We start from the raw sequence: 14180 nt of genomic DNA, 5'->3' as shown, positions 1-14180 counted from the left end.
CTCTAAAATCCTTTTTATCAGATCCATGGCTAACATGCATGGAAAATATGATGACAAATTCGGAGATTACTAAAAGAGAAAAGAAGGCTGTGTAATACAGTGAATTGTTACTTTCAGTCTTTTTTCACAATTCTGTAATGATTGATGGTAATTCAATAGATATTTATCTTTATCTAGTTTTATCTTTAAAACTATCCCAAGTTTACTTATTACTGCTACAGTTTTAAATTGCAGCAGCTGAAATATACTAGGACAAATGCATAATTTGGAATAAGACTAAATATTACATTTCACCCTAATCACATCGTCTCTGTGCCCTGAGCAAATAGCTTAACCTCTCTGACCCTCAATTTTCTCATCTGAAAAAAAAAAAAAAAAATGAATCCTATCTTTCGGACTTCCAAGAAATTTAATTTGGAAGATATAAGGGAAATATTTGCATCTACTACAGTTTTCTCAAACTGTAATGCACCCAGGAATCACCTCAGGATTCTGATTCAGAAGCTCTGCATTGGGTGCTGAAATTTTCAAGCTTCCAGATGATCCCAGCACTACTATTCTATTATTGCTGATGTTATCTGGAAGCTGGTTTATAATGCAAAATCTCATGTTCCACCCTATGCCTACTGAATTTCAATCTTCCTTGTAACAGGATCTCCAGGTAATTTTTATGAACTTCAAAATCTGAATAACATTGATGTAGGAGTAGATCTTGCTTATTGCTGATATGCAGTCTAAAATATTAATAAGTTTTTAATCATCGCAGGAAAAGTGTGTAGAATATAAATGAATACAATATGATTTTTCCTATTCAAAATCTGATTTTGAATTATATTTCCCAGGTGTCACCAGAAGCTAAAAAGTGGTCTTGCCCCAGGTCAGGTTTCTACTCCCTGACAATCTCTCAATTAGCTGCTGTTTTAATGAAATTCTGCATTGTCAAAAGCCTTTTTTCATCATTTTCTTCACCAAATCTCAAGTTTTAAGTATTTTATATAGAAACTATATTTACTAACTAAAATCCAACCCTGCTCTGCCCATTCCAGTGGCTGCCAGATGGCTGGTTTTCTTTGTGATTGTGGGCTGTTGGTTTTCAAGGAGAGGAGGATAAGATTAGAGCAAGTTAAAATGCCACAGACCTTGCTGCTCTTACTGACATTCCGCCATTTTTCTTAAGTAAACACTCTCCAGATTGCATCAAGCCATTAGTTAATTTACAGGATTCCAAAATAGTTGATTCTGGAAATTTTTGCTAGTTGCTTATATGGTGAAGAGGATTTTTGGAGGTCTTCACTACACCATTCTGGCTGATGTCACTTAAAATGCCCTAAAGCTTTTGAATGGCAAACAAACGTCTTATGGATTTCATTATCTTGATACATTAGAGAAACCATGCATCCACCCTGATTGTATCGGGCTCCATTTACAGATACCACTAAAGTATCTTGATAGTTTGAGGAAATTATTAGTTGAGAGGTCACAGTCACCTCCTCTTAAGAAATATTTCTCAGAATTAAATGTCAAATTTGTAATAAATATTGTATTATGATTAAGAGCCCAGGTTTTTAATGATTAACTGTGGGATCAAGCCCTGGGTCTGGTCCTTAACATGTAACCTTAATCAAGTTACTGAACCTTTATAATACAGTGATAATAACAATATATATGTATAGATTTGTTTCAAAATTCAATTAAATTACAAGAGCAAAGTGCTTGACACAGTTCATGGCACAGAGTAAATGCTCAAGTTCTTTTAGCTTCTATTGCTGTTATCATAGTTAAAAATATGGTTTGGTACTGCTGAATTTTCACTTGAATATGTTTCTTTAAGAGTCACATTGAAATAGAAATAAATAAAAACTGTCTCACTCATGCTACTTTATGTTCTATGCAATTCTAGGCACCGTGGTGGTCCAGCAGTTGATGTCAATGATGATTAGCAAACATGATTGCCTCTTTCCCAAAGATGCAGAACTACAAAGCAAACCCCAAGATGGAGTGAGCAACAACAACAATGAAATTCAAAAGAAAGCCACCATGGGGCAGTTGCAGAGCAAGGAGAACAATAACACCAAGAACAGCCCTGGTAGGCAGTGCTCCTGGGACAAGTCTGAGTCTCCCCAGAGAAGCAGCATGGACAATGGATCCCCCACAGCTCTATCAGGCAGCAAAACCAACAGCCCAAGGAACAGCGTTCACAAGCTAGATGTGTCTAGAAGCCCCCCTCTCATGGTCAAAAAGAACCCAGCCTTTAATAAGGGTAGTGGGATAGTTACCAATGGGTCCTTCAGCAGCAGTAATGCAGAAGGTCTTGAGAAAGCGCAAACCACCCCCAATGGAAGCCTACAGTCTAGAAGGACCTCTTCACTGAAGGGATCTGGTACCAAAATGGGCACGCACAGTGTACAGAATGGAACGGTGCGCATGGGCATTTTGAACAGCGACACACACGGGAACCCTGCAAATGGACGAAACATGAGCTGGCTGCCAAATGGCTATGTGACCCTGAGGGATAACAAGCAGAAAGAACAAGCTGGAGAGTCAGGCCAGCACAACAGACTGTCCACCTACGATAACGTCCATCAACAGTTCTCCATGATGAACCTTGATGACAAGCAGAGCATCGACAGCGCCACCTGGTCCACTTCCTCCTGTGAAATCTCCCTCCCTGAGAACTCCAACTCCTGTCGCTCTTCCACCACCACCTGTCCAGAGCAAGACTTTTATGGGGGGAACTTTGAGGACCCTGTTTTGGATGGGCCCCCACAGGAAGACCTTTCCCACCCCAGGGACTATGAAAGCAAAAGTGACCATAGGAGTGTGGGAGGTCGAAGTAGTCGTGCCACCAGCAGCAGTGACAACAGTGAGACATTTGTTGGTAACAGCAGCAGCAACCACAGTGCACTGCACAGTTTAGTTTCCAGCCTGAAACAGGAAATGACCAAACAGAAGATAGAGTATGAGTCCAGGATAAAGAGGTGAGGAAAATCTGGAGGTCGTAACTACCAGAGAGGGTTCAGTAGCCTCCTACTGTGGGATGGGATCACACTGAGGGTGACATACGCTGGCTCCAAAGTCAAACAAACCCAAGTTTGCTCCACCATTTATGAGCTTTGTGAATTTGTGCAAGTTAGCTTCATCTCTGTGAGCTTTGATTCCCTAATGTAAACAATTTAAATACTAGTAGTATCTACCTCAAAAGCACATAAGAAGTGACTGAATATTTTCCTGGTACAGAATAGGCTCAAAATTGTCATCTTTGATTATTATTAAATAGATAGATTTGCATTAGAGGGCTGGAAGGAGAGGGGCTGTGAGGAGATGGACAGAGCGTTGGGAGGCTGTTAGTTTTCACTAACAAGAGAAGGATGAAACTAGGGTAAAAATAAAAGTAGAAGTAAATAAACCTCCATGTTTATTCTTTCAATCATTGAATGTTGAGAGAGTGCCTTCTATCTGCCAGTCTCTGTTCCAGACCCTGAGGATTCAGATGAGCTCAGAGGGGCCATAAGAGCCAGGTGACAGAGGATTGACAGGCTCATTTTCAGCCTTTGACTTTTACTCTGAGATAGAAATCCATGGAGATTTTTGAGAAGAGGGGTGACGTGAAGTGTGTTCACATGAACAAGGAAGACTGAGCCTAAAAGAGGAAGAAAAACTATGATTTATAAAGAGGCAATTATGCTAAAACCTAATTATATCAATGTGCATCTTCTCATAAAGTGATCAAAGTAGGAGTAGCTATTCTAGCGGTCTTAGTCCCAGTTTCAGGCTGTGTGATTTGGGCAACCCTTCCTCCATGGTGTGCTAGGATCCTCAGTCAGTTGTTATGGTGGCTTTAATTTACCTTACTATGTTTCCTATTCATTTATCAGTTATCAGACAAAAAGATAACATACTTTCAGAAGCTATGGCAAAATAAATACTAAAAAATAGTACTTATAAATGAGATTGAAAAATTACTTCCATGGAAAGTATTCTTTTGGTAAATTTCACCGAGTGGAGTTCTGGTTTGAATTTTTCTATGCAATGCAGAGTGACAGGAGATTTAAATAAAAATATAGGGTCATCATCTTAAAGGGTTACTATTCTTTCTGAATGTAGTTTTTGGAACCACTATGTATTGGAATTCTGAATTACTGCTAATCCATGATGACAAATTAGCATTTCACACTGGGAAGCTTATATTTTGAGGCAAGGGGTCACACCTTAAACATAGGAGAAAAAGAAAAAAGTTATCATTATGAATTTGCAGATGGATACATTCATTTCTGAGGATGTTGCCGATGCATATTTGTTCTGAGATCTATGGTATATTTCAGAAATTTTGATAAGCTGATAGAACTTCCCAATAGAGGTCATCTCAATGGGCCATTTCACTGTCACATTCTTACCCTTGTGACAGGTCAAGGGAGAGGTCTGCAGTAGGGTAGGGTGGGGGACCGCTCGTGGCCTAGCCATGAAATTATAGAAAGTTAACTGTTCTGGCTAAATTTTGATCACTTCTGTTTAGAGTTATTCATTTTTCTTTAAATTCCTTTGTAACTTTACCCCACAAGCATTGAAGGTGGATGGATGGATAGATAGGTAGGTAGATGGATAGATAGATGATAGATGATTGATAATATTTTACTTTGTTTAATTATCAATGAGATATATGTTAAATTCCTTTATAGCTTTACCCCACAGGTATTAAGGGTGGGTGGATGGATGGATAGATGGATAGATAGTAGGTAAATAGATAGGAGGTAGGTAGACAGATAGATAATATTTTAATTATCAATCAATGAGATATATGGTTTTTAGTTTTGAAAGATGTGTTCTTTTTCCCTCTCCAAATTGGTTTCTTTTTCTTTCTTTTCTTTTCTTTCTTTCTTTTTTCTTTTTTTTTTTTCTTTTTTATTTTATTTATTTATTTATTTATTTAGAGACAGAGTCTCACTCTGTAGCCCAGGCTGGAGAGTGCTATGATGCAGTCTTGGCTCACTGCAACCTCTGCCTCCCAGGTTGAAGTGATTCTCCTGACTCAGCCTCCTGAGTAGCTGGGATTACAGATGTGTGCCACCATGCCTGGCTAATTTTTTTTTTTTTCCTTGTGGAGACGGGGGTTACACCATGTTGGCTGGGCTTGTCTTGAGCTCTTGACCTCAAATGATCCACCCACCTCAGCCTCCCAAAGGGCTGGGATTACAGGCGTGAACCACTGTACTCAGCCAATTTCTAACTTAATTTTCTTAGAAAACATTGTATTGTGATCAGACACGTTCATCTGAATGATATTAATCATTTGGTCTATTAAACTATTCCCTTATTACTGGATTGGGATTCTATATATGACCAAGAGCTCAAGTCTGTTAATCAGGCTATTCAAAGCTTCTACATTTCTCCTCATTTTTATCAGCTAGATCTATAATTTTTGAGAAAGATATTTAAAAATTTCTTAGCAGTATTCTGAGTTTATCAGTTTCTTTCCATAACTTCGTCATATTTTATATTGAACAATTTGAGACTACTACTAGGTACATGGAAGTTTAGAGTTATTCATAGCTCCCTGAAGAATTGATCCTTTTATCATTCATTAGTGCTTATTTTTCATTATAATAATGCTTTTTACCTTAAAGTCCGTTTTTTCCTGATATTAATATTGTCATACCATCTTCCTTTGATTAGTAACTTCCTGATATGTCTTTTCCCTTATTTAACTTTCAAACTTTGTTTCATCACTTGATCTAACAACTTACATCTTTACAATTCTGGAATTTTTTTTCATCATCTTTTTGTCTATTTCATCTCCCCACCTTCTCAATTTTCTCTTTCCAGAACCCTTATTAAGATATGTTTGACCTTGTTAATCTGTCCTCCTTCTTTGTTAACTTCTTTTTCCCCATATTAAATTTCTATAATTATCATTTTTGAGGCATTCTAGGTAACTTTTCTCAGACCTGGTTTGTAGCTTACTAATACTCTGATGTGCTAATTCCATTCTGATACTTCCCCAGGCCCATGATTAGAGATTTTGTAGTCTCTTCTTCATAAAAACAGTTGATGTTCCAAGCTCTCAGTTAAATTACTTGTAGTTTTCTGCCTGCCTAATACTGGAGGCCTCATCTTCTGTCCTCATGTGAAAAAGGATATCCTAGCCCCAAGCTCTGTGGCCTCTATCCCAGACTAATAGCCTTCGTGTGCTTCTACTTGTTGTTCTGTATTTCAGTTTCTTCCTTGGTTCTGATACCTGGAGCCGCTCTTTTATTTTAACCTTGATTATGTATTTTTAAAATATATTTCTTAAAAATTTTCCAGCACTTTTAAATGTTTACATTGGGAGGAATTTCTTCTGTATTCAACTTAGTCCTTTTCATTCCTGGAAGTTTCACACAAGCACCTGATACATGCAAACATGTCAATATATTGTTTTGTAACGGTTGTCTTTCTCAGTATTTCAACTTCAAGTTCTTCCAACACTTTGGCTCTAAAATAGCTTTGGAAAGGAAAGAGAATACATTGTAGAATAATTCTGAGTGGCAACCAGCATAGTACCAAATTTTCAGGTAAAAATGTGGTCATATGTTTAAAATAACCTTCTAAATGATGTAAGATTACAAAATATGAAGTATTATATTTTTAAAATTCTAGTTGCTTACAAAGAGAAGGAATATTAATTTTTAAGTGTTCTTATTATCTGGGTGAAATATGAACACGTGGGGATCAAATTTTTCAAAGTGGAAATATAATTGAGATTTTAATTTTAAAATTGTTATTAAAATAATCAGATTTCTGAGAGCTACACGTGCATTAATCTTTCAAATTTCGCTGGCTAGGTAAATTTGAATGAGTCCCACGGGACTTTGGCTCAGAACAGGAGAAATTAAAAAGTCAGCCATGACCAAAATACACCTCTTTTGAATAATATATGTGTAAGATTTGGATCTTAGTGGTTATGGAGAAAACAGTCTCTGTTTTTAAAGACATTACTGTGAATTCTACAATTATCCAAAAGCTATTAATACAGCTGTACAAAACAACTATCAATTTATACAGATATAAACTACCTATGTCCTAAGCTATATTAATAACTTGGGAAGCAGTGAGAATTGGGGATAGCAAGGAATGGGCTTTATTTTTACAAAATATAAGATGCAGTGCTTATTTAACACTGCAAGAGTGATCTTTACCTCTCGTATCAATGTAAGCTCACTACTCTGGGTAGTCTTTTACAAGATGGGACTCTATATGCTTCCAAAAACCCCATTCTTAGCGGTGAACTTAACCAACAATGACATTTTCCTGTCACTATTTTTCCTTTTATAGAAAGCAAATGTTATGGCCCCCTGTTTTGTTTTGTTTTGCTTTGTTTTGTTTTGTTTTTTCAACTTTATCAGACTTCCCCACTGCATTTAGTATAGTCAAGTTTACAATTTAACGTCCAGGAAGCTTTCTGTCTCTTCTCTCCGGCATGTGTCACTGGTTTCTCTGTGCTGGCATTCACTTATTTTCTATTTAATGACAGCTGCTTACAAGAGAGGCCTTGGGACTAATTACTAAACTGGCAGTAAATCGTCTTAGCAAATAGTAAAATAATAAAACAAAATTACATCTTTTAAATCATTGAAAGGGCTTTATTCCAATTTCCTAAGCATCATAGAGTTTAGAAAATATTTGTATGCCTCTTGCATTTCAAGTGAATAAAATCACTTTATCTCTTACTCTTGCCTCCCCGCCCGCCCCCCTCCCACCCCCACCCCCACATCCTTTGTAGCTTAGAACAGCGAAACTTGACTTTGGAAACAGAAATGATGAGCCTCCATGATGAACTGGATCAGGAGAGGAAAAAGTTCACAATGATAGAAATAAAAATGCGAAATGCCGAGCGAGCAAAAGAAGATGCTGAGAAAAGAAATGACATGCTACAGAAAGAAATGGAGCAGTTTTTTTCCACATTTGGAGAACTGACAGTGGAACCCAGGAGAACCGAGAGAGGAAACACAATATGGATCCAGTGAGCCTGCTTTCGCCTGCCGTCTCCAATGGCTCTGGCAAGGACTCCAGGGATTCTGGTGGGATGTGACTTAGAACCAGGTGGCTGGTCACCTGGATGTACAGAAGTCTAACTGGTGAAGGAATATCATTTACAGACATGAACCATCCACATCTGCAATGTGTACCAAAGTTATGTCATGCCCCATAATGCTACTGTCAAGTGTTACAACTGGATATGTGTATATAGAGTAGTTTTTCAAAAGTCAACTAAAAATGAGAAGCATATTTCAAGAATTATTTTATTGCAAGTCTTGTATTTAAAATGTTAAATCAATATGTTGTTGCAATTTAGCTTGCTTTCAAGCTTCACCCCTTGCACTTAACATAAGCTATTTTTGGCATTGTGTTATCATCAGCTTATTTTATAGATCAATATTTTTATTTCCCTTTTTGCTGAGGAAATGAAGATAAGCAAAAATATAAATATATATATATAAAAATATATGAGTTATTAAAATCAGAAGAATACTTCGTGGCTGTGCTGTTTGTGCCAATAGACTTTGTCATGACCAAAAAGAGAAATGTAAATACTTTTATAAAATACAGTCGAATCACCAGGAACCTTTGAGCTGCTTTTAAAATTCTTCCCCTGGCATCACTCAGTTTTGCCTTTGCCAGACGATTTGACATAGGAACTTTGAGACTCCATGAGAAAGTCCCTTTCTGAGGCCCACTATCTACCTTGCCAGATCCTCGGTGTGTATCACCAATGCAGGATGCTCCTTAGAGAAGAAAAAAAATGGTAAAGAATGGCATTTAACCATTCAGGCTTTGAATTACTCTGTCATTCTGGACTAAATCTCTTTAACTGCTGGATAGCTGTAGAGGAATTCTTCCTGCTACTTAGGAATTGGGAAACAATGCTTGCTAAACCATGCCCACGTGAGCACCTGTCTCCCACTCAAACCTCTCCCACCTCCCAACAATGGCACTTTAGAATACCAGCAGTGAAATGGTATTACTGTTTCCCTCTGAGTGAAACTGCTAGAGTATGTGTCATGTAGTGACATTTTTTTCTCACTCAGGCTATTGCCATCTGGGATTCTCTCCCTACTACAGTTGGCAAAGTTGGTTTGCAGCAAGAAGCTGGTGGGAGGGGGCCAGGGTGCAGGAGGAGAAGAAGAAAAGTTTGGAAGGAACAAACTGTTTTGCTTCTAATTTTGACAGTATCAGTGTTTCCTGTTGAAAATATACAATAATTTTAAAAGGTGAATGCCTAAAGTTCCAATTTTGGCAAATATGGGAACCTCAGCAATGCTAATTTTCTAGAAAAACCCAGGGCTCTTTGGAGCTAGAGTTTTGGGAGAACAGTTCTTCACAATAAGACAACGGTTTTGAGAAGCCAGGCAAATAATCTTTCTCATAGTAGAACAGAAAGTTACAAAAGTCAAAATCAGAAATAAAGACTGCATACTCGAGTTTATGGGGTTTGCGTTGTTTGAAGGTTGAATGCTTGCATGTGCTTATTTATTTTCAAGAGGGAAAGTGGTCTGTACTGTTGTCATCCTTGCCACTGTCTTGCTTTTATTTTTACCCTCCCACTGAGCAAGTGTCTGTGGTCCTATGGTATCAACCAGTACCTTTATAGCAATAACTTCTTTAATTCCCTTTTCTCTGTCTTTCAATTATTTAACCAGTTACTTCCACCTGGACACACGATAGGAAATTCAAACTCAAAATGTGAAAATTGATCTTAATAACTCTCCCTTCATATCTTTTCACCTATTTCCAGTCCTTATCATAGTTAATAAAAACCTCAGACTCATCCAGAAAGCTATATGATGTACTAGTAAAACGCAAAGATATTCATTCAAACTGCTTGGATTCCAATGGTCTACAATTTGCCAGCTGTTACTACTGAACCTTCCATGCATAACTTATTTTTCCTCTGTGCAATTGGAATAATAAAAATAATACTCCCATAGAGTTGTTATGTGGTCTTAATGAGATAGCTTGGGTTAGGCTGAGCACAGCTGCTAGTAAAATACAAAAAGGACTCCATAAATGTTAACTCATATTTTTTCCTTTTCCTTTTCTTTTCTTTTCTTTTTTTTTTTTTTTTTTTTTCTTTTTTTTTTTTTTGAGACAGTCTCACTCTCTCATTCTATCACCCAGTCTTGAGTGCAGTGGTGTGATCATGGTTCACTGCAGCCTTGACCTCCTTAGGCTCAGGTGATCCTCCCACCTCAGCCTCCCAAGTAGCTGGAACTACAGGCATATGCCACCATGCCCAGCTAATTTTTGTATTTTTTTGTAGAGACAGGGTTTCACCATATTGCCCAGGCTGGTCTCAAATGCCTGGGCTGAAGCTATCTGCCCCACTCAGCCTCCCAAAAGTTATGCAGGATGCATGGCAATGACGGGTCACTTAATTTGTCTGGGACTACAAGCGCGAGCCACCGCGCCCAGCCAACTCATATTTTTCTTTTCTACCTCATTCTTCACTCATAAATTTGCTCACCAGCTAGTCTGTTCCACTCATCTTTGCCTTTTTAATCTGCTCTCTTTAACCACTTTTCCCTTACCTTTTGATGAAGGCATCCTACCCAGCGCCTTTTGTTCCAGCATCTCTCCTGGACTTTTGTCCTTTGCAGGTTACCTTTTTGAAATTATTCGTTTGACCAAAGCTTGATCTTGCTAATTACATATGATGAATGTCACTTGCCCAGGACAAAGCCCTTCACATAGTGTAAAAGGCCCTACCTCCAGTTTCATTCTTGTCTCCTACCACTTCACACCACACCTGCCATACCATTTCATGCCTCTAGAACTTTCCACTTGCTATTGCTGTGTCCTTCTTGATGCCTTCCTTCTAGCTGGCACACTCCAAACATCCTTTAAGAGCCAAATCAATGTCAGTTTCCTCATGAAGCTTCCCAGAATCTCAAAGCAGTGTTAGTTGCTTTTTGTGCCCCAATTTGCATATATATCTTTCTGTCTTTCCCACATTGGATTATTTTCTTCACCAAATAATAAACAATTTAGGAGGGTGAGTGGTGAAGTGGAAATAGCAGAAAATTGAGAGCCATTCAAACCCAGATCTGCCTCTCAACATGCCTTATGCAAGATATGTGGCAATACCACGTAACTTGACTTGTCTGATCTCATCTACAAGCTGGAGATAATAACGCCAACAAAGTAGGGATGTTGCCGTGGTTAATGGTGGTATGTAATGTGCTTATCCCAGTGCCTGTCACTTTGCTCCATTGATAACTCCATTGATAACTCCATTGATAAATGGAGCTTCGTAAGAGGCCAGGATTGTATCTTCTTGCTCTTAAATCCCTTCATGCCTTATGCCAAAGAGACTGCCAGCACAGTGAGTTTGCAGTAATTTTTGGGAATGCAATGCACACAAACACACACATATGTTATGTGGCCTGTAATATTTGAGGGATGATATTGTCAATTTTAATTGTCAATTTCAGTGATGATGGCACTAATCAATGGATACCACGAGCAGCATGTTCATCTGGATTTCCATTAGTTAAACAAAAAACCTAGACAATATTAATTGTAATTAACATAAGAATAAATTGGAAATCAATAAAGATACAAAGTAGTTAGGTAATATCAAGATTTCATTTGCTGCAGCCTGTATGTGCCTCTTAAAAACTATTTAGGTAATTAAAATGAATCTTAAGTTATAAACTCAGGATAAAGGATTTGCTTGCAGATGTGGAGCCTACTGTGTTAGCATCGCTATTCAAACTAGATGTCTGGGTATCCTTTGGAGAACATTTAAGACAGAATTACCTATGATGTCAGTTCCACTGAAACATGATTTTATATGTAACATTATGAAATGACTAAAAACTCCAAGTAGAGTTTAAGTAATTATTCCCATTGATTCTCAAGCTGGGATGTCCTTCAAAAAATCATTCCCAGGCTGGGTAGTTTATATTATTGATATAATTACAACACCTTGAGGATTCAGGAGAGCATTAAAGAATGGGATGCTTTCCACAAACCCCAGTGTTCCTTGCACTGCAGAGCTGCACTCTGATTAGAGTACCACATGCATGAGTTTTGGAATCTAAGACCAGGGTTCAAACCCCGCTCTGCCACCTCATAGCTTTATGAACTTAAGTTTATGTAATATATATAAGCCTAAATTTGTTTTTTATTTTCTGGAAGTAGGGTTAATAGTTCCTCCCTTATCATATTTTTATGAGGAATGTAGTACAGTAGATGAAGGGATTAGCAGAGTGCCTGGGACATGGTAAATGCTCACTAAATAGAAACTATCAGCCCTCAAATTATTTCTATTGAAAGAGTGTTTCAGCTTCTAAGGAACATAGCAAGGCTCTGGCCTCAGGGATTTGACCAGCAGTAAAAGTATCATGGTCACCAGCACAGGATATAATTATATCTTGGTCTCAGAGACTCTTAAGTTCATCTGTTCCCAGATAATCTACCAGGGATTGATGGCAAGGAAAGTAACCCAAACCACTCTTTCTTTCTGAGATGGTACAATTACGTCCATGATCTGAAAATCATGTCTAAACAACTACGAATAACTGTCCTTCATCAACTCTATGCATGTTTACACTGAAGATGATGTTGGGTGTTAAAGGTGTCGGATAAAATACAATGAATGTTTTAAGGGCTATGATGACTAAACTGAGCGCTATGGACTAGGTCCTCCTGGGTACATAAATTTAGTTATTGTCACGTTATATGATGTGCTATAGAAGAAACTAAAGAGACCATAAAGGTGAAGCTGAGGAGAGCACTGCAGAGCCATGACTTTGGTGTGAGTCCTGAAAGACGAGTAGGAAGTCATGAGACAGAGCTGCAGTTTCGGTAAGGGGCCTTCCTAGCCTATGGAACAGCATGGCAAATATGCCTTCACGGCAGACCCTAGGGAGTATTTTCAATAAAATAAGCATGACCTACCCAGTTCATGCCATCAAGATGGCATTGTGCATAACACTTTAGCAGCACACCATGAGACCTGAAAACACTTAGTACCCACGTGGCTTCTACTCTCTTATTCAAAGAAAGCATCCAGAGCTGGAAACATTTTGCCTTGTTTGAACTCACAAACTACAGGAAAGGAGCGCTGGAACTGTGGCTCCCAAAGGTCTGTTTCATTATTCTCTTAGTAGTCTTCTTAACTGCACAAGTGGGGAATGAGTTGCAAGTTAGAACTGCCCAGCTTAAGGGCCTCTTGCTCTGAAGTGACTTGGAGAACTAACAGTTCCCCAGGCAGCTAAAATCTACTGAAACTACTGTAGATCTTTGAGTAAAAAGTTTAGCTGATGAAAAGTGTGGTTTTTAAAGCACCATTTGTGGCTCAGGTCCAGGGCTGAATGATACTCTTTATTTATGAACTTCTGTATAGCTGCTGTCTGTATGGCCTCTTGAGGGATAAGCCACAGTGAGGCAGCCTTTTCTTAAGTAGAAAGTAAGGGCAACAGGAGAACACTGAATTGTTAAGGGGCAAACCAAACTGGCATCATTTTCTTTGAGCAAAACTGTCTCTTACCTCTGTGGGAGGCCCTGATCATCCCACCCGTTCTTGTGAATAGAGGACGTCCATCCCAGCGCTCTCTTCTCCACACTCCCATTCCCTGTTCCCTGCCCCCTCATGATTCACTAGATTAATTATGCACCACACTGAAGTGATCCCCAGGGTCATGCCATCTTGCTCTCATCGCTGGTTACCTGTTGCCAAAATAGTCCAAGTTCCCATGCCATTTTTCCTTCATCTATTTGCTTATCCCCATATTGCCCAGTGTATTCTCTCATTTGCTTCTATCTCCAATGCGTTCCCCCTGCCTAAGACTTTTCCATTATCCCCTCTAGATCTTACAGCTGCCATCACCTATGTCCTCTTCTCTCAATAATGGTTGCCTCCTGAAGACGCCACTTTCCCTGCAGACCTCTCTCTCAAGCCCAGCTGTTTTCCTCTCCTGCAACCTGCATATTATTGGCCTGAAGGGGAAACAGACCTTGCTTTGCTATTTGCAGCTACTTTCAGACCTTTGATCCTTCTTCCTCTCTAATGACCTTCTTACAAGCACATGTCTCCTTATCATTGACTGAATATTCTAGCACCTAACCCATTCACCCTCGCCACTCATATTCCATTCACCATCTTGGCCATTCAGCTCCTTGACGACTTTTGAAAATCTTGT

General features: G+C 38.7%; 1 protein-coding gene across 5 annotated transcripts in view; it reads left to right on the top strand.

The window, feature by feature from the left end:
* The window catches only part of ARHGAP24 (Rho GTPase activating protein 24), a 516458-nt gene extending 507953 nt beyond the window's left edge, over positions 1-8505 (top strand). For all 5 annotated transcript variants that reach the window (XM_025386128.1, XM_025386132.1, XM_025386131.1 and 2 more), the window contains 2 exons: positions 1901-2978; positions 7757-8505. In XM_025386128.1, the coding sequence (XP_025241913.1) occupies positions 1901-2978; positions 7757-8000 (1322 nt within the window). In that variant the 3' untranslated portion in view covers positions 8001-8505. The remainder of the gene's footprint in view (positions 1-1900; positions 2979-7756) is intronic.
* The last annotated feature ends 5675 nt before the right edge of the window (positions 8506-14180 follow it).

This window comes from Theropithecus gelada, chromosome 5 (genome assembly GCF_003255815.1).
Source record: "Theropithecus gelada isolate Dixy chromosome 5, Tgel_1.0, whole genome shotgun sequence".
Taxonomy (NCBI): domain Eukaryota; kingdom Metazoa; phylum Chordata; class Mammalia; order Primates; family Cercopithecidae; genus Theropithecus; species Theropithecus gelada.
The sequence above is the reverse complement of the archived record's forward strand: the minus strand, read 5'-3'. Positions and strand labels throughout refer to the sequence as shown.